Source organism: Caenorhabditis remanei, chromosome II (assembly GCF_010183535.1).
Source record: "Caenorhabditis remanei strain PX506 chromosome II, whole genome shotgun sequence".
Taxonomy (NCBI): Eukaryota; Metazoa; Nematoda; class Chromadorea; order Rhabditida; family Rhabditidae; genus Caenorhabditis; species Caenorhabditis remanei.
The window spans coordinates 10,573,357-10,590,535 of NC_071329.1; the positions used below are offsets into that span (position 1 = coordinate 10,573,357).

The following is a 17,179-nucleotide window of genomic DNA, read 5'->3' on the forward strand; positions in this document are numbered from 1 at the left end:
TGGGGACCAAGGATTCTTCTCGAAGCATAATTCTCATTGGCTCCTCCCATTTCGTGGTTTGTACCCGTGTGTGTTTGATGACAAATGTGAGAGAAAAGTCTAGTGTAAGAGACTCAGAACAACAAAACAACGTGTCTAACTGAGTATAAAAAGGAAAAGAGAGTTCCCGATTTCATTCAGTTGAGTGTACTAACAAAAACTTTCCCTATTTCAATCATGGTCTCCTATAAATTGACTTATTTCGATGGACGTGGAGCTGGAGAGGTCTCTCGTCAAATTCTTGCATATGCAGGACAACAGTTCGAGGATAAAAGAGTATCTCATGAACAATGGCCAGCACTGAAAGATAGTAAGTTTTCAGAACTTTTTTGTAAACAGTTAATAAATGTAAATGTCACTTCAAAAACTAATGTGGTAATTGAATTATTGCCTTTTGAATGAGTAAACTACAAATAAAACTAATTTTCTCTCTTTCAGGTACTCCATTTGGACAGCTTCCAGTCCTCGAAGTCGATGGAAAACCACTTGCTCAATCTCATGCAATTGCTCGTTTCCTTGCTCGCGAATTCAAATTGAATGGACAGAATGCATGGGAAGAAGGTCAAGTGAACTCATTGGCTGATCAATTCAAGGATTATTCAAGTGAAGCAAAATCATATTTCTACGCAAAAATGGGATTCGGTCCAGGAGATGTTGAAACTTTGAAGAAGGATGTGTTCGAACCAGCATTCAACAAATTCTACGGTTTCTTGAGTGGTTTCCTGAAATCTTCTGGATCCGGCTTTCTGGTTGGAAATTCTTTGACGTGGATTGATTTGGCTATTGCTCAACATACTGCTGACCTGGTGGCTCAAGGAGCGGACTTCGGAAAATTCCAAGATGTGAAAACTCATTCAGAGAAAATCCAATCAATTCCACAAATTAAGAAGTGGATTGATTCCCGACCGGTCACTCCATTCTAATCAATTTACATTGCACCTAATTTTTGAGTTTGAATAAAGAAGTCATGAAAAAGATAGTTTAAAAAAATGAAAAAAATCTGATAGTGCTTGAGTATAATGAAATCCTTCAAGACTGTCCGCTACAATATCTCTTTTCAATTTTCGATGATAAAATCGTTGGGAATCGGCTCCGCAAGTTAATAAGCGATGTCCATTGATTGCGCTCGCTAAACAAATAGTACTTAAATAAAACAATTTATACAAATAATGCAGTTTCAAGAGAAACAAACATTCAAAATAAGCCGACTTGTCTTCTATATGCCATTTTCTATCTTCTTCTTCTCCTCCTCTCATTCTTCTCCACTTTCATCTCTACTCTCATCAACAGATCCCCATAATGGATGCATGTAACTGACCATATTTCCATTGGTTTTCACTCCAAAAATGATTCCCATTATGATGAAAGTCAGTATCATCATGAGACCAACTACTGAAAACATTATAGTTGAAACTGTGTTTTTCCAAAAAGAAACTAACTAATTCCAGCACAAAACATGGATCCTTCGACACGATACAAAAAGTTTTGAGACTCGAAACGATCTACTTTCCTAACTTTTTTCGTTTTCCCTTTCCGGTCCTTCTTATTATTTTTCTTCCCCTTCTTTCCTTTCTTTTTCTTATCTTTCTTCTTTTCCATTTTATCAAGAATATCAAGCATCGCAGATGAGTTTGCTCTCTTCTTTTCATCTCCATGAGAATCTCCTTGATCAGTGAATGACACATTATCATCCGCCATTTTTCAACGTGTCTTTTGTTTTTCTGTATTTGGAAAACTTCATGGAATCAAAAGCAAAGGATTTTATTAACCAACCGATTCGAATCTTCTTGAGCCACGTGTAACTACCAAACTCTGATAAACAATAATCCCGGTCCAAAAGGTTCATACTCTTATAGCTACAGTGATTCGATCGCAGATAAGATAAGCCGAAAAAAAATCTGGAAAAAAAAATGGAACTCGTAAACTCAAGTTTAGTTTCGGCGTGACAGATTGATCTTTGAAACTGAGGAAATGACCTCTGGAAATTAGGGTATCTTGATCGGATTGGATATAAATATTGGGGGAAACCAAAGAGAAGTCAGTCTTCACGAGAAGTTCCGAACGAAGCCACAACATGTCTTTGACTGCCGATCCACCAGCATGCACCGTCCCAGCCGCCGGAGGTGCTTCTACCCACAAACTTGTCAACGGAGGAGCCGATAAGCTCATCTTCAAGGTGCTGCTCTCATGATCCAGTTGTCCGTATTTCTCATTTTGATGTTTGCAGATCAAGTCGTCGAACAACAACGAATACCGTATCACACCAGTGTTCGGATTCATCGATCCATCTGGATCCAAGGACATCACCATCACTCGTACTGCTGGAGCACCAAAAGAGGATAAACTCGTCATCCACTTCGCTAATGCACCAGCAGATGCTACTGATGCTCAGGCTGCGTTCGCCTCTGTCACTCCAGCTGGAACCGTCACCATTCCAATGTCGGCCACAGCCTAAGTGATCTCATATTAAATGGCTTATGGTATAAATGATCTCTATTATAACATTTTTCTTTTGAAACATGATATCTGAAAGAGAACACAGTTTATATCTGCTAACTACCGTAGTCCTCTAGTTTTCTGTTTTAATCTCTGAATGTTCCCTCCAATTCGCAGCACTGTCCTCGGTCATTGTTTTCCTAGGCCACGCAAAAATGCACGGCGGCCACGTGTTTGGAAAAACTACGGACACGTCATTTCTGAAGGATTTCAAGTTTTTTTTTTCAGATTTCATCTAAAAGTTTATGTCTGAGGTGTTGTATAAAATTATTTAACCCTTCTTTGCCCATAAAAGCTTGTTTTTGCCTTACGCTTCTTCAAAATACTGTTTTAATACTTAATTAATAAAAATTCAGCCGAAAAACAACACTTGGGACCAGCAAAAATGATGAACCTTGAAGTGAGCACAACAAAACGTAAGTATCAACGCGTTAAAGTTTAAATTATGAATTCGCTGCAGAAATCGGTATCGGACTAACAGTTTTTGGAGTGTTCTTCATATTCCTAGGTGTGCTGATGTTCCTTGACTCGGCTCTACTTGCTATTGGAAATGTAAGTACTATTTTGCTAACGAGGAAATCACCAGTAAAATGTTTCAGCTTCTGTTCATTGTGGGTATCACATTCATCATCGGAGTACAACGAACGCTGGTTTTCTTCTTTGAGTTCCGAAAGCTAAAAGGCAGCATTCTTTTCTTCGGAGGTAAGATGAAAACATATAAAAATTATACATTTCGACATGTGGTTTTCTTCAGGAATCTTCGTTGTGCTTCTCGGTTATCCATTGTTCGGAATGATTGCAGAGTGTTGGGGATTTGTGTTGCTTTTCGGGTAAGATCGTTGAGCGAGTTTATATTCAAAAAGACAGTAAATCGTCACATATGATCACAAAAATATTTTTATTTCGGGAAATCTATTTATAATTTTTGGTACTTCAGAGGATTCTTACCCGGAATCGTTGGTCTGATGCGAACAATTCCTGGAATCTCTACGATCACTTATCTTCCTGGTATCCGACAGGTTCGTCCTAAACCAAATCAGTTCAATTTTCATCAGAAAGGTTCCAGATTCTCGATCGGCTTGCACCAGAGTCTAGGTACCCCGTCTAAGTACCGGTCATATTCTACTTTCATCTACGAAAATCGTCTCCTGTGTTCTTATTCTCATATCAAATTCGGTTCAACTACGATTTCCTCATCTACACAGCTCATGTGTCAAACGATCCAATTCTAAATTAATTTATTTTTCCATTTATTTTATTTATTATTCATTTTTGATGTATAAAAGACTTTGACTTTTAGGCTTGTGATTCAAATAATTTATAGCGTTTCTCTGTGTTCTGACTTGATGTTTATTACATGACTCGTTGACCTTGTTGCGATCAAAAAGTCGCATTCTAAACATGTTTCCTGTAAAGATCAAACAAATCAAAATTACGTTACACGTTCTTCGGTTTGTCATCAAAGAACCGTCTCTTACTCACTTCGACGAAGGTTTCTCCTTCAAACTTCTTATCTTTGTTGTCATTTATAAGAATGACAAATCAAGAACACGAGGCGCAGTGATGAAAAGGACTCGATAAAAGAGATGGTCAACCCGATCAATTTACATGTTTTCATCTAATTTGAAGAATCAAAAGAGTATTGATTCACTCAATTGTTGAACTTGCTGAAGCACGCTTGATCTTCTGTTCATCCTTTTTGCTGTTGCAGTAGTGTTTTTTGTAGATTAATTACTTTTAATAAAAGAAGCTAGATCGCATTGTCTGATTTTCAAGTTATGTTGTTCAGAAAATGCTCAGTCGTCTCGTCTCTTCGATTCAGCCACGCGCTGGATTCAGAGCAGCTTCTTCTGCTGCCAACAATATTGTCAGCCAAGCCCAAATACAAACAGAACCTTCGAAGGTATCACATTATATCCAAATGTATTCCTCATGTTCATTATCAGGTGCTTTTCATTGATGGCAGCCGCAAAATCACATACGGTGAATTCGTAAAACGAGCTGGACAATATGCTACGGCACTCATTGAGAAATACAATATCAAGGTGTGAACTAACTATTGTGCAACTTTATTATATAAATTATTTCCAGAAAGGCGACAGAGTGATGGCGAGAGTGTCCAAAACCACCGATACAGCTGCACTTTATATCGCTTGTCTTCAAATCGGGGCTCTCTACATTCCTGTTAATCCAGGATATACGGAATCAGAAGCTGCTCACTATATAAAAGTAGAATCGCTGAGTTGACCGAAACCACAGTATGCTATATATTTCCAGGATGCTACACCATCACTTCTTGTCACTTGCAATGAAGATCTTGATAAACTTTTCCGGGACCGAATCAGCGTACTCAATGAAGATAAATTGGCATCAGAAGCTGGTAGTTTGAATGTGAGTTTTTGATGATCCTAAAGATCCCTTCCTCTACAGAACGTATCGTAACGCATTTCGTATTTCAGGCCTGCACCACCATTGAGCACGTAGAAACAACCGATCCAGCCTCAGTATGTTATACCTCAGGAACTACAGGTCTTCCAAAAGGGGCAATTCTAACACATGGATCATTGTCTAATAATGCTCACGACATTGTTCGTGATTGGGGATTCACATCTTCTGATCTTAATCTACATGCACTTCCCTTCTATCATGTTCATGGACTCTATTACTCTCTTCATTGTTCCCTGTTCTCCCATTCCACGATTATTTGGCGTTCAAAATTCGAAGTTGAAGATTGCATCAAGTACATGAAGGATGCCACTGTGATGATGGGAGTACCGACGTTCTTCTCAAGACTTTTGGCATCAAAGAACTTCAATAAGGATGCTTTTAAGAATGTAAGAGTATTCATTTCTGGATCTGCTCCGCTTTCAGTGGCTACAATTGAAGAATTCAAAGAAAGAACCGGACAAGTTATTCTTGAAAGATACGGAATGACTGAAGCCGGTGTTATGACAACAAATCCACTGAATGGAGTGAGAAAAGCTGGAACTGTTGGTCCAGCTGTCCAGGGAGTCGGTTGCAGAATTGCCAAGAACGGAGGAATCGAAGTGAAAACTAATGCGATTTTCGCAGGATACTGGAAGAACCCAAAGAAGACAGCTGAAGAATTCACTGAGGATGGATGGTTCAAAACTGGAGATGTTGGACATCTTGATGAAGATGGATACTTGACAATTGGAGGAAGATCAAAGGATATGATTATCACCGGAGGATTGAATGTTTATCCAAAGGAACTTGAAGACTTCATTGATACACTTCCATTTGTAAAGGAATCTGCAGTTATTGCATCTCCACATCCAGATTTCGGAGAAGCTGTTGTGGCAGTTGTAGTTCCAGCAGAAAAAGTAAAGGATGAGAAGGAGTTCGAGAAGAAACTGATTGGAGTCATGAAGAAGAAAGTTGCCAACTACAAGGTGAGCATTTTTCAGCCCTGGTTACTAATACATTCGAAAAGAAAGGTTAGGGAATCTTTCAATTCAGACGGATGTTGTAAATTATATGTAGTTTTTGATAACAACATGTTTTCAGTCAATTTTTAAAAACTTGTGATTCAAATCTTTATGTTTTTGGTGTTTCAAAAATTCAAAGTGTTAGTTCTAATCTAACCCGGCATAGTTTGACAAAAACAAAGATGAAATATTCTGCAGAAGTTGTGAATGATTCAATAATATTGTCTTCAAAACTTACTAAACATATTTTTCAGGTGCCGAAACGAGTGATCGTTCTCGATTCTCTACCACGGAATCATATTACCAAAGTTCAAAAGAACGTTCTCCGTGATACATACAAGAAACTATTCGCCTAATTTATTTGTCTGTAAACATGAACTTTTCCCAGATATAGATGTATTACTATTTTTCTCAACCTTTTTTTCTATCTTTAAATTGTAAATATTGATAAGAATGTAGTGCCAATTCTTTTTTGTACAATCTTTCTATAATTGTTCGTCCGTTTATAAAAATATTTTCTCTTTTTGTTATTGTGTCCGCGTTCATTGTTCAACGACCTTTCATTTAGTACACGGTCAGTCCTCGATCAAATATGATGAGACAATTGATATATCAGATTGCCATAAGATATCATATATCTTGATTTCTGACAATACGGTCTGTATGTACCCGTTTCACTCATCACAACCCATCAGAACATGCAATAATCACGTGGAATACGAAAAGCTAGTTTAATGTGGGAATTGGCTGAAGTGAATGATTTTTTGAGAGTTGCAAGAATAGACCAGCCATAAAAACGGTAGTTATCAAACTGTGGCCATGAGAAAAAAGAAGGAAGTAAAAAGAAATTGAGTGTTTGATTAATGACGAATAGGTTGTAGTGTTCTGATGGATGAGATGTCTGATGTGAAAATATCAAACTCCCGAAACGAAAAAGATATAACAAAATGAGTGCTCTATGAAATTAAAATATCAACTTAACGAATACAAAAAGAACAGAGTAGTTCAGAGAATACTCTTGGATACATTTAAAGGAAGTCGTGCAGTGTTTTTCTGAATTAGAATCATCTTGTGTTTTATGATTTAAGGAAACCCATTTCAGAGCTCAGAACACGAGTTTAACTCGGTTTTCTAACTTTAGTTTTGGGATCGTGATAGTTCTGATGCAGTATAACATCTATCCGTCAAATTTCGAAATATCAGAGAGAAGGTTAAAAAATGAATGAATCCCATCACTTGTTTCTGAATGTTTCACAATTTCTACCGGAAATATCATCTGAATCATTCATTCAGAACAACCTGATACAGTATCTCTCCCAAGATTTCAATTTTTCTAGGCCACCGCCCTCGCTGGAATTCAACCTGGGAAAGAAAGTAATATCTCAAATCGCGTATTTTCAAAAATCAGAAAAATGTGGAAATATTTATTTTCTGCTTCTGAAATTTCAGTACTATAAGACAGTGTGTAAAACTGAGAGACTGCAGAGATACCGAAAGTTCTATAAATTGATGGACAACTGGTCGAAAGGACCCACCAGTAGTCGTTGTTGTTTCTTTCTCCCTGTCAAATTTTTGATCAGTCAGATTTTTTTTTCATATTCATTATTCTCCTCATGTATGAAATCAAAAGCTTCCTCATTCTTTGTATTCCTATATTCAAGCAGTCATATAGTTTCACGTGAGGCTTCTGAAGGTATCAAAGTGCATAAAGTGGTTCATTGAATACGATTTTTGCTTTCACGTGATCTACGATTTCAGACACAAAGACAAGTGTCATTTATGATTCATTCACGTGCCACATCTGAATACAGTAGCCTGGAAAGACCACGCCTTCTTCCGACTCCGCCCACTATATTATGCGTACAAATCTGCGATTGCCCGACTGTTTCTCAGTTCCAACTGTATCAGATTTTCTGATAAAATTGGAATTGATGTTACAGTGCCACGTGGTAGGAGTAGAAGTCTTCAGATGGTGTAGCTGACGTGGATCTTCTTCTCGTCCAATAACTACAGTAATCATTATTACTGTCAAGACTCATTTCAATTATTTTATAAATAAAGAAGAACCCATTCAGTTGTATTCTTCTATATAGTTTCAGTTCTAATCATAATTTTCAGATTCTAATAACCAGTTTCAAGAACAACTAATGTCTATAATCAAATAGCAGAAATGATACTTTATAGAATCGTAAATGATCTATTTAGGGTCGGTCTTTCGGATATTTTGTTATGACCTTCAGAATCTCCACGTCATGATTGTTTTCTTTAAAGAGTTAGACTAAATCAGATCACACATGTGACTATTCTTTCAAAAGTTATATAAAAGGATACACAAATGCTAGAATTTCCAGTTGAGTCTAAATATTTCTAGGTGAACTTTTAAAGAATCTTCTAGTTTTAGGGTCATGTTCCTATAATTTTTTAATTTTTTATGTTTATAGTTTTTAAGATTTATGAGTCATAAGATTTCAGTCAAGGTATATAAATAGTCACCAAGTTTCTCAACTTTTCAGCAAATCGTTTCAGAGTGATTGTAGGAGTCAGGATTTTTCCAAACATAAGACTATAAATTAATTTCAGATTGAAATAGAATCTTCTAGATACTGTAGAGGTCACACCCTAGATTCCATTGTTATCATTGACCGCTTAGAAAGTGAAATGACCTCCAATTTAGTTTTTTGATGCCAATCGCATGTGAAGAGTGTGAGAATAGATAGGTTGAGGGTTGATATCATTTCACGTGTAGATGAGATGCGATTAGAGAAAATGGTAGAAGAAGAATCAAGGTCCAACTACTCTTCTAAGTTGGAAATGCAGCTGTGAAGAAGTTTCGAAAACCTGAAGCTAACGGCAAGGATTCTGTCGACGACTCGTTTATTTCTCTCAAGAGTTCAACGTTGAACAGGAAATCGAGAGTCACAACGACGCTTTCGATGAAAAAACTGGAATCAAATACTGTATTTAGTTAAAGCAATGATCATTACATTGTTGACGTACGTCTAGTTTTTTCGCGGAGAGTTCAGCGATTTCCTCCTATTCTTCTCAGTTGATCGATCAACTTCATACATCATATCCGTCCCACATGTGAAGACGTAGATGAACAAAGAAGACGAAGATGGCGTCACTTTTTGTACAATGTGTGATGTATCTATATTACTTGAAGAGCATGACTCAGTTACGCATGGTCTCGTACAGCCCGCCCCTTTCTTCGTTTCTCAATTAAAAACTGTACAGTGGATTCTCTTATAAATATATATACATGCTTGGTTGTCAGAAAGAAATATTTCCAATGTTCCATTTTCTTGAATCAAGAAATTTAGTTATCTAATAGGTGCCTATTTCATAGATGATTAATATTACTTTTCCACTTTTTGAAAATAATTATTTACTAACAAAAAAGATGGGTGGCCTTGAAGAAAACTTGTGATCCAATTGATAATAGATCTGTGATCCAATTGATAATAGACTTTTGAAATATGAGCTATCGAAACTAGAATGTTCTATTCAAGGCCACAAATGATACCGTAGTTTTTCAGTGTTTCATTTTGCTTCTTTTTTATTCATTCTTCTCTGTTTAATTCCTCTTTCTCACAATCAGTCTCCTTTCCTTTTTCCAGTCTTGAATCTTCTTATTTTCAGAACAAAATGCTGAAAGCTTCAAAATCAATTTCCGTAGAAGATCTCCATTCATTTTCGGATCTCCATCTGGACGACGAGGCTCATGAGCCAGAGAAGAAAAGAAGAATTCCAGGAAGAATGAGATGGTATATTTGTGCCATTGTAACTGGATTGATGACACTTGTTCAAGCAAATGTTCATGTTTATAATTTCACAGTTTTATGCATGCAAGAAGAGCAAACGAGAATGATTAATGGTGAGTTTTCAGCTTTATTTGATTTTTATTTAATTGTTTTGTTTTCCAGAAAGTCTATCAAGAAACGAAACAACAATTCCATCTACATTGAACTTCAACTTCAGCAAATTCGAACAAGATCTTCTCTTCTCAGCTGCATACATTGCTCCTCTTCCATCAATTATTATTCTCTACTTTTTGACAAATCGATCCGGAGTCAAAGCGACACTCATGATATGCTCAGTCATGTCATTCCTATCAACAATTCTCACTCCAATTGCTACTCATTACGGCTTTTGGTACTTCTGGGCTGCTCGATTCTTCCAAGGACTTCCAACTGCAATTCTTGGTATCGTTGTGTCTGTTGTGACGTGTCATTGGTCAACTCTCTCTGAGAATGGAACATATGTCTCAATCCTCGCAGCTCACTATCAAATTGCTCCATTGCTGACAATGCCATTATCTGCTTTTCTGTGCAATGTGGGAGGATGGAGTTCAGTTTATTACACTCAAGGAACTATTACAGCCATTCTTATTGTACTATTTGCTGTGTTCTACACTGACAAACCATCTGAAAACAGTTTTGTTTCAAAAGGAGAACTGAAAGCAATTGAAGATGGAAAGTCATTAGAAGAGAAACACGTGGAAAAGAGTAAGACTCCATTTGTGGCAATTCATAGGGACTCGGCTGTTTGGGCAATCTGGATTACATCTGTTGGAGGAACAATTGGATTTTCTATCTTCTTACAATACGGACCAACTTATCTCAATAAGGTTCTTCATTACAATCTATCGACAACTGGATGGACTGCAGCGATTCCATATATTTTCTCATGTATCGCTAGAATTGTTGCTCAACCATTGTCTGCCAACTGCTCATTCCTTGGTGAACGTCTCGCTGCTATCATCACAACGTCAATCTCTCAAGGAACAATGGCCATCGCTTTCCTTGTTTTGATGTTCATTCCACAGACATGGTCATCAGTTGGACAACTTTGTTACAGTTTAGTAATTGTTGCGAATGGATTGAATGGAGTTGGAATAACAAGAAGTGCACAATTGGTCTGCAAACAACATATGTCATTTGTCTATACAGCAAGAGCATTTTACAATGGAAGTGTTGGATTGTTCTTGCCTTTGTTGGTCAACCTGGTTGCACCAAATGACACTCACAGCGAATGGACACGACTCTTCTTGTAAGTTTTTTTTAAATTTCCAAGCTTTTTCTTAAATTATATATCTATTTTTCAGGATAATCTTCTGCATTGTTTTCGTTACAAACATCATTTTCATCATCTTCTCTCGTGCAGAAGCTGCTTCATGGACAATCGGAACAGCAGAAGTTGATGACAGATCAGAACATGATGTAGAAGATCAAAAGAGTGTCACCACTGAAACTACTGTAGAAAAGTTCTAAATCATTTCATATGCTCGACGTAGTCTATTTTTCTTAGACCTAGATTTGATTTTTTGTACAAAATTGTCACTTTCCTTACTGTTGTTACGGGTTCAATCGGTTTGAAAACAACCTCTCATCACTGCTTTGATTAGAAAAACAGTCAATTAACACTTCATGATTTTTTTTGTTGATTTCTTTGTAAATATTTAAACTTTTTTCATAATAAACTTTTTTTTAATTCAAATTTCGAGGCAGCATCAAAGAGTCAAATAAACCGTAATCCAACAGAACTTCGTGGAAGAAAAATCTAAACTTTATAAAACTAGATGTGCCTTTTCTGCGCTCAAAACTTGCATCATTTTATGATAAAATGATAGATAACCAGTTTTGAAGTGCATTGAAAGTAGGTTGTCAAAGATCAAATCCGAAGAACAACCAGTGGAACGATTGTGTGTAAATGTTGATGAGAATGAAAACAAGTTTGAGAATGAGAACGAGAAACATGGTCAAAGTTCTGAAATTATTGGAGATCACACAAGATCGAACTTTGCTTGTTTTTCTACTGAAAATTGTTCATGGTCGCATTACGTAATTTATCCAATTTGAAAAACTAAAACTAAAACAACTAAAATTACTGAAAAATCCTCTTTCTCGAATTCTCAAGTTAGACTCACTTTCGTGCGCACGAAAAAAAGTTTGATCTACATCGACGCGAGCCATTTTTTCTATTCCGAACGATCACACTTCGTTTTATTTAATGACTTCTTCCGTTTCGTTCAAGTTCCTGTCTTTATCCTAAAATTTTCTGGTTTTTTTATATAAAAAATAATTTAGTTTCAGATTAATCGAGAATGCCACCAAGAAAGAAGTTGCACGACGACATCTTCGATGAAGAAGAAGATTACTGCCCAAAGCGAAAAATTGTAAGTAATGGGTTCAGTTTTCAAGTCTCAAAAAGTTTTTTTTTTAGAAAAAATTGGATATTGTAATCGACTCCGCTTGGAAAGTTTTCAACAACCAACACATTCTTCACTTCATCACCGAGAACATTGTCGGAAATGACAAATCAATTCTGGATAATTTGCAACTGCGGGTTAGCTGTGTGAAACCAAAATAAGGATTTTGTCAGACAATTATTAATATGCATGCATTTGTATTTTTCGAGCGTTTATTTTGCAACATGTTACAACACAGTGTTGTTGAGTTTTTTCATGAATTTCATTCGCTGCCGCTGCCAAATTTCGTCACAGTGATTGCGTATAAAGCACTTCACTGTACGCGCATCTTAAACGAAACATCTGTCTCTTTATGAAGATTTTTCATAAACGGGAAGTTTTTTCATGATGTATCATATTTAATTGTTCAGTTAGTCAGCAAGGCATTCAACAATGTCGTCCTCAGCAAAGTACGCGCCGAGTTTGTGACGGTACAAGTGAGCCCTTGCCATATAATCGGAACAAACGGAGAATACAGCGAGTGTGAAGAGCATGAAGACAACGACACGAATACGGACAGATCGTTTACAGTAAACGATCGTAAAGTTTGGTTCCATCAAGTGCCAAAGTTTTTTGAGTTTGTGATTACCAATACTCAACGAAGAAAAACTAAGATGATTACAGGTTCTTGAATTCTGTGGCTCGCATTCGTGTCCGTAATCTTCTATTTTCTGGCTTCATATCTCCAGATCAGCGTCTTCACAAATGCATTCTGTATAGTTTACTGGATGGAAATTGGTTTTCATTGTACTCATACAAGGGGGCTGATGAAGTTTGCATCGGATGCACAGCTTGTCAAGAGATCGCTTCCAGAGTGAGGATCTATGGACCTGTTCAACTTTGCACACTCGTTGAGCCCATTCGTGGTAGAAAGCATTATGAGCAACTGATCATCACTGAAATGTGGGTTTATTTTCCTATTGTCTATCTGTTTTTCTCATTGATATATTTCATTAAAATTTCCAGATTGCTCGCCGAGATTGCTGTTCATTGTATCACTATGGTGGAAAGTAAAGCAGAAGCGTTCAATCGTCTCACCAAAATAATCACGCCAGAAATCAGTTGCGATCAATTGGATCTCGTTTTTTCGGATCGATGCATGTGGTCCAAACAAACATTATCCCATCCCCGTGAAGTTATTGATTGGATTGTCAAAGCTTGGAGTGTGAAATCTATAAATGTTCGTTTTATAACTGGATATTCATCGATTGATTACAATTTATGGGCGTCGAAAAGAGTTTTCACAGAAGTGCGATTCGATGAAATGCTTGTGAAAGACAGCTTGAGACGACAGAATGAACGGGATAATTTCGAACGAGTTGAAGTCGATATGCAAGCGGGTGATGAGATCGCTACATGCTTTGCTGAATCAATGGGAATGTTCGAACGAAGTGGAATGTCAGCGACAGCATTCCAAAATGTTTGCGCAAATGTCAAAAGAATTTTTCCTTCTCAAGATATGTTTTTGATTCTTCCCATCGAACTGGCGCGTGTAGCATCTGCCGAATTTGATGGATTTTGTGAGGCACTTCTTGAGTTTGCTTGGAAAGATGAGCGGACAGCAAGGCATTCACGACTCTTCTTCCGGCTCTACACCTTTGGAATCACAGAACAAGAAGTAATGAGACAAATTGAGGTAATTTTGCTATTTTCATTATAGATAAATGAAACCATTTTCTCAGAAAACGTTCAAGATAAACTGCCGACCGGTGGCCGCAATGCTCTCCGATCCCAACATCCGTCGGGCGTTCCTCAAGTGGTTGCCGGGAACGACGACATCATTCGACAGGTCGCTTCTCTCCTTCACAGACGTGTCGAACAACTGTGTTCTTCACCTCGAAGTATGTGTCGAACCCGTGTAAGCCGAACACCGCTCAATCGAAATCCTCATTTTTTCATTTCCTCTTCACCTTTTAACCTCAAAACAGTAATTACCAAAACTATTTCTCATAAGTTGTGCCCTCCTCTTTTACTTGCTTTGTTTTTATTATATTTCACCCTCGCTTTTCCACTCATCAGATTGACCCACACAAACATGTTCTTCCCCCACTGTGAATAATAATCATACCGTTTTTGAATATAATAAAACGTTATCACCAGATAAAGCTTTATTGAAATTTCAATTTAAATACATAATTACAGAACTAACAACTAGAAATACAGACCTTTTGGATACCCGATTAACAACATTGATTAGAAAAGAAACTAAACATTATTCCAGATCTTGAGTTGTTTGATACGTTCGATGCTATCGGAGATTATTCTGTAAGTCGAACATTCAGTTTTTAAATGACATTTTCAGAAGCTACCGTTTCCCGTACAACCAAGCTCTCCAAGCGGGGAGAACTGGAGATGAGATACGAACTGTGCTCTCTGATAACTCGATATCCCAACTAAAATCGTATTCACTTTTAACCAAATCGGATATGTGAACAGGAAACACAGAGTATCCCTTCAGTTTCGAACTGTCTCCTCTTCCAGCCTTCATACCATGACATTTGTGTTCGACGACTAGTTTCACATCAAGACAATCATCGATAGGCTCTCCTCGTAAACTGAATTTTCCATCAAGTTCTACTTTCTTTTCGCTCAAGAGATGATCATTGATAGAAACTGGAAATAAAGGACTTGAAAAAATCAAATTTAATGAGAGAGTACTTACAATTGTCGTCAATCATAATAATATTTCCTTTTATTGGATTTCCTCGACAGAGAAGTGTTCCACTGATTCGAAACAGTGGAAATTTGGATGCATCCAACAATGGAATAAATGCAATCATAACAAGAATGGGTAACATTTTGATAAGGAAATTGGACTTTGAAGTAAAATGAGTCAGTAAAGTGTGGAGTGTTGAGTCGGTATTTATAGTAAAGTGTGTAAGTTAGTAAAGAGTTCTTATCATTTGATATCAAAAAAGGAGGAGGAGAAAGTGAATGGACAGAAACAATTATCATCAGTCCTGTTGTACTAGTTTGCTATACTTTTTGAATTCCGAAGAATTATTTCTGATTACAGAGACAACGAGGTGGATGACATGACACTTTTGGGAAATTTTTCCGGAAACATAGAGTAGTAAAATTTTAGGTGGAGTACAGTAACCCTTCTTTTTCATACGATACTGCGATCAATGGAACTGTGACTGTTCCTTGTATCCAAAAGAAATTTCATCGGTTGCCAACCAACTGTCTGTTTCACAGACCAAGGAAGGAAGCTATTTTTGAGTGAAAACTTCTTTTTTATCTCTAGATGACGCTGCTCTCTGTTGATTGTATACAACTGCATTCTTTTTCTCGGATACTGCAAACTTGCTGTGTATCCTGTAATCTCCTTCCTGATTTCTCTTCTCTTTTCCAGTTTTCTTTTGAACTGATCTCTTCCCACCTTCAATATCATTCAATGCCTGAAACTTTACGAAACGGAAGTATGAGTCACTAGAAACACTCATTTTTCTTCATGGGAAAACTTCCTTCCGATATTATTTATCTCATAATATATTGCTCATTTTGAGACAGAACACTCTCCAAATACGTCATTACTCATCAATGGAAACTAGGCCTGAAACTAATTTTTATCATTAAATCATGAGTTCCAAAAATGGTCAATTGGCTCTTTCAGTATTTCCGGCGTTATTTGTCTTCACTCACTCCCCTTCTGCCAACACCAGAAACCAGTTGTTTTTACAATGATTCATTCATTTTGCAGGAGGCGTACATTGTTAACATCATTCTCTTTTTAATCACTGATTGTACTAATCATCAAATATATTGTTCTTTTGACAATCTGTCAACTGTCGAATTGAACGAATTAACAAACAAAAAGACAATGGAATTTACTATTTCTTATCTCTGGAAAAGGAGTGACCTATTGAGAATGGTCATTTCAAAAAGAATAAAAAGTACTAAAAAATTGATACAAGCAAATAAATTGATGCAGAAAAATGGTGATGTTTCGGTTTTCTGCTACTCCAGTCTTTTCATTAAAGGCTCTTGAAAAGAAGAAAATAACGTATGGAACTTATTTCGAAGCTGCAGATGAAATTTTAGAAGTGCAAGTGTGAAATTCAGAAAGTTGTTTCCAAGTTCTGATTCAGAATATTCAATCGTTGGAAATCGTAACAAAGCGGTGGAAGTGGGCGAGTATTTGCAGTTTGAGTCAACGATGTTTCTGATAGAAACCGATTAGATCAGGAACAGAAATGATTCAATAAGCATTCTCTGCCAACGCTTGACTCTGAAATTATTTGTCTGAATAATGTTCCAAACCGCAGTGATCTTCGAATACACTCTCGATTTCTACTAATTTGTTATGCAAGAGAAAGCTAAAGAACAAAGAATTATTCAAGAAAGTGTAGAGTGTAATCGTACAACTTCTGATTATCTCTCACCACAGAATTCAAGAAAACAAGAAACATGAGATGCTAATGTGATTTGAATATAGATGAACAGTGACCAATCATCAAATCACTTATGTTTTTACACAGGTTTCTCCATTTTCTCCGTTATACCTATTCTGTGTAAATGACGTATGTTTTCCTCGAAAAATGCAGGTTAATCACATGATATAAATATTATAGAAAAGATCCAATACATTTCAGTTATATTCTTTACAGATCAATATCGTCCTATTCAATACTCCTTATTGAGGATTTCCCATTGTTTCCTAGCTCCACACCCTACCAATATATACTTTCAGCATATGTATCTAACTTATGTTCTGCAAATGTTTTTCTGTTTTTTCATGTTTTTCTTTCTATTATTCTCACAAGATAATCTACAATTTAGATCTTGTCTCATGATGAAATTTCAAGGTTGGATGGAGTTCGCTTACTATAAAAAAGAATTAAAAATACAATTATCACATTCTGAATCTTTTATCTGATTCTTCACTTGTTAATCATCCCTTCAGCTGATCGTACTCTGAAACACGGTATGTTTCTCTTGTCAGGAC

The 17,179-nt window shown here is 36.7% G+C and overlaps 9 protein-coding genes across 9 annotated transcripts; 6 read left to right on the forward strand and 3 right to left on the reverse strand.

Moving 5' to 3' along the window:
• Window positions 1-216: 216 nt before the first annotated feature.
• On the forward strand, window positions 217-962 carry GCK72_005868 (uncharacterized protein; the record flags this gene model as incomplete). Its single annotated transcript, XM_003108912.2, has 2 exons — window positions 217-349; window positions 478-962. 2 exons carry the CDS (start codon window positions 217-219, stop codon window positions 960-962), a joined length of 618 nt encoding a protein of 205 aa, XP_003108960.1.
• Window positions 963-1,291: 329 nt separating this feature from the next.
• Window positions 1,292-1,737, reverse strand: GCK72_005869 (uncharacterized protein; the record flags this gene model as incomplete). The annotated part of the gene is made up of 2 exons (XM_003109070.2): window positions 1,292-1,431; window positions 1,479-1,737. The coding sequence occupies 2 exons, from the start codon at window positions 1,735-1,737 to the stop codon at window positions 1,292-1,294; spliced, it is 399 nt and encodes a 132-aa protein (XP_003109118.2).
• Window positions 1,738-1,881: 144 nt separating this feature from the next.
• On the reverse strand, window positions 1,882-2,391 carry GCK72_005870 (uncharacterized protein; the record flags this gene model as incomplete). Its single annotated transcript, XM_053725376.1, has 1 exon — window positions 1,882-2,391. The coding sequence occupies one exon, from the start codon at window positions 2,389-2,391 to the stop codon at window positions 1,882-1,884; it is 510 nt and encodes a 169-aa protein (XP_053589570.1).
• On the forward strand, window positions 2,114-2,494 carry GCK72_005871 (uncharacterized protein; the record flags this gene model as incomplete). Its single annotated transcript, XM_003108845.2, has 2 exons — window positions 2,114-2,215; window positions 2,267-2,494. 2 exons carry the CDS (start codon window positions 2,114-2,116, stop codon window positions 2,492-2,494), a joined length of 330 nt encoding a protein of 109 aa, XP_003108893.2.
• Window positions 2,495-2,920: 426 nt separating this feature from the next.
• Window positions 2,921-3,643, forward strand: GCK72_005872 (uncharacterized protein; the record flags this gene model as incomplete). The annotated part of the gene is made up of 6 exons (XM_003108820.1): window positions 2,921-2,951; window positions 2,996-3,087; window positions 3,135-3,237; window positions 3,290-3,365; window positions 3,473-3,554; window positions 3,602-3,643. The coding sequence occupies 6 exons, from the start codon at window positions 2,921-2,923 to the stop codon at window positions 3,641-3,643; spliced, it is 426 nt and encodes a 141-aa protein (XP_003108868.1).
• Window positions 3,644-4,327: 684 nt separating this feature from the next.
• On the forward strand, window positions 4,328-6,340 carry GCK72_005873 (uncharacterized protein; the record flags this gene model as incomplete). Its single annotated transcript, XM_003109052.2, has 6 exons — window positions 4,328-4,438; window positions 4,482-4,580; window positions 4,627-4,764; window positions 4,813-4,926; window positions 4,995-5,948; window positions 6,239-6,340. 6 exons carry the CDS (start codon window positions 4,328-4,330, stop codon window positions 6,338-6,340), a joined length of 1,518 nt encoding a protein of 505 aa, XP_003109100.1.
• Window positions 6,341-9,629: 3,289 nt separating this feature from the next.
• GCK72_005874 (uncharacterized protein) lies at window positions 9,630-11,254 on the forward strand (the record flags this gene model as incomplete). Its single annotated transcript, XM_003109040.2, has 3 exons — window positions 9,630-9,858; window positions 9,908-11,033; window positions 11,089-11,254. 3 exons carry the CDS (start codon window positions 9,630-9,632, stop codon window positions 11,252-11,254), a joined length of 1,521 nt encoding a protein of 506 aa, XP_003109088.2.
• An 833-nt stretch (window positions 11,255-12,087) lies between these two features.
• Window positions 12,088-14,093, forward strand: GCK72_005875 (uncharacterized protein; the record flags this gene model as incomplete). Its single annotated transcript, XM_003108805.2, has 6 exons — window positions 12,088-12,159; window positions 12,207-12,329; window positions 12,603-12,808; window positions 12,856-13,134; window positions 13,198-13,867; window positions 13,914-14,093. 6 exons carry the CDS (start codon window positions 12,088-12,090, stop codon window positions 14,091-14,093), a joined length of 1,530 nt encoding a protein of 509 aa, XP_003108853.1.
• A 343-nt stretch (window positions 14,094-14,436) lies between these two features.
• Window positions 14,437-15,029, reverse strand: GCK72_005876 (uncharacterized protein; the record flags this gene model as incomplete). The annotated part of the gene is made up of 3 exons (XM_003108778.2): window positions 14,437-14,494; window positions 14,541-14,844; window positions 14,894-15,029. 3 exons carry the CDS (start codon window positions 15,027-15,029, stop codon window positions 14,437-14,439), a joined length of 498 nt encoding a protein of 165 aa, XP_003108826.2.
• Window positions 15,030-17,179: the final 2,150 nt, after the last annotated feature.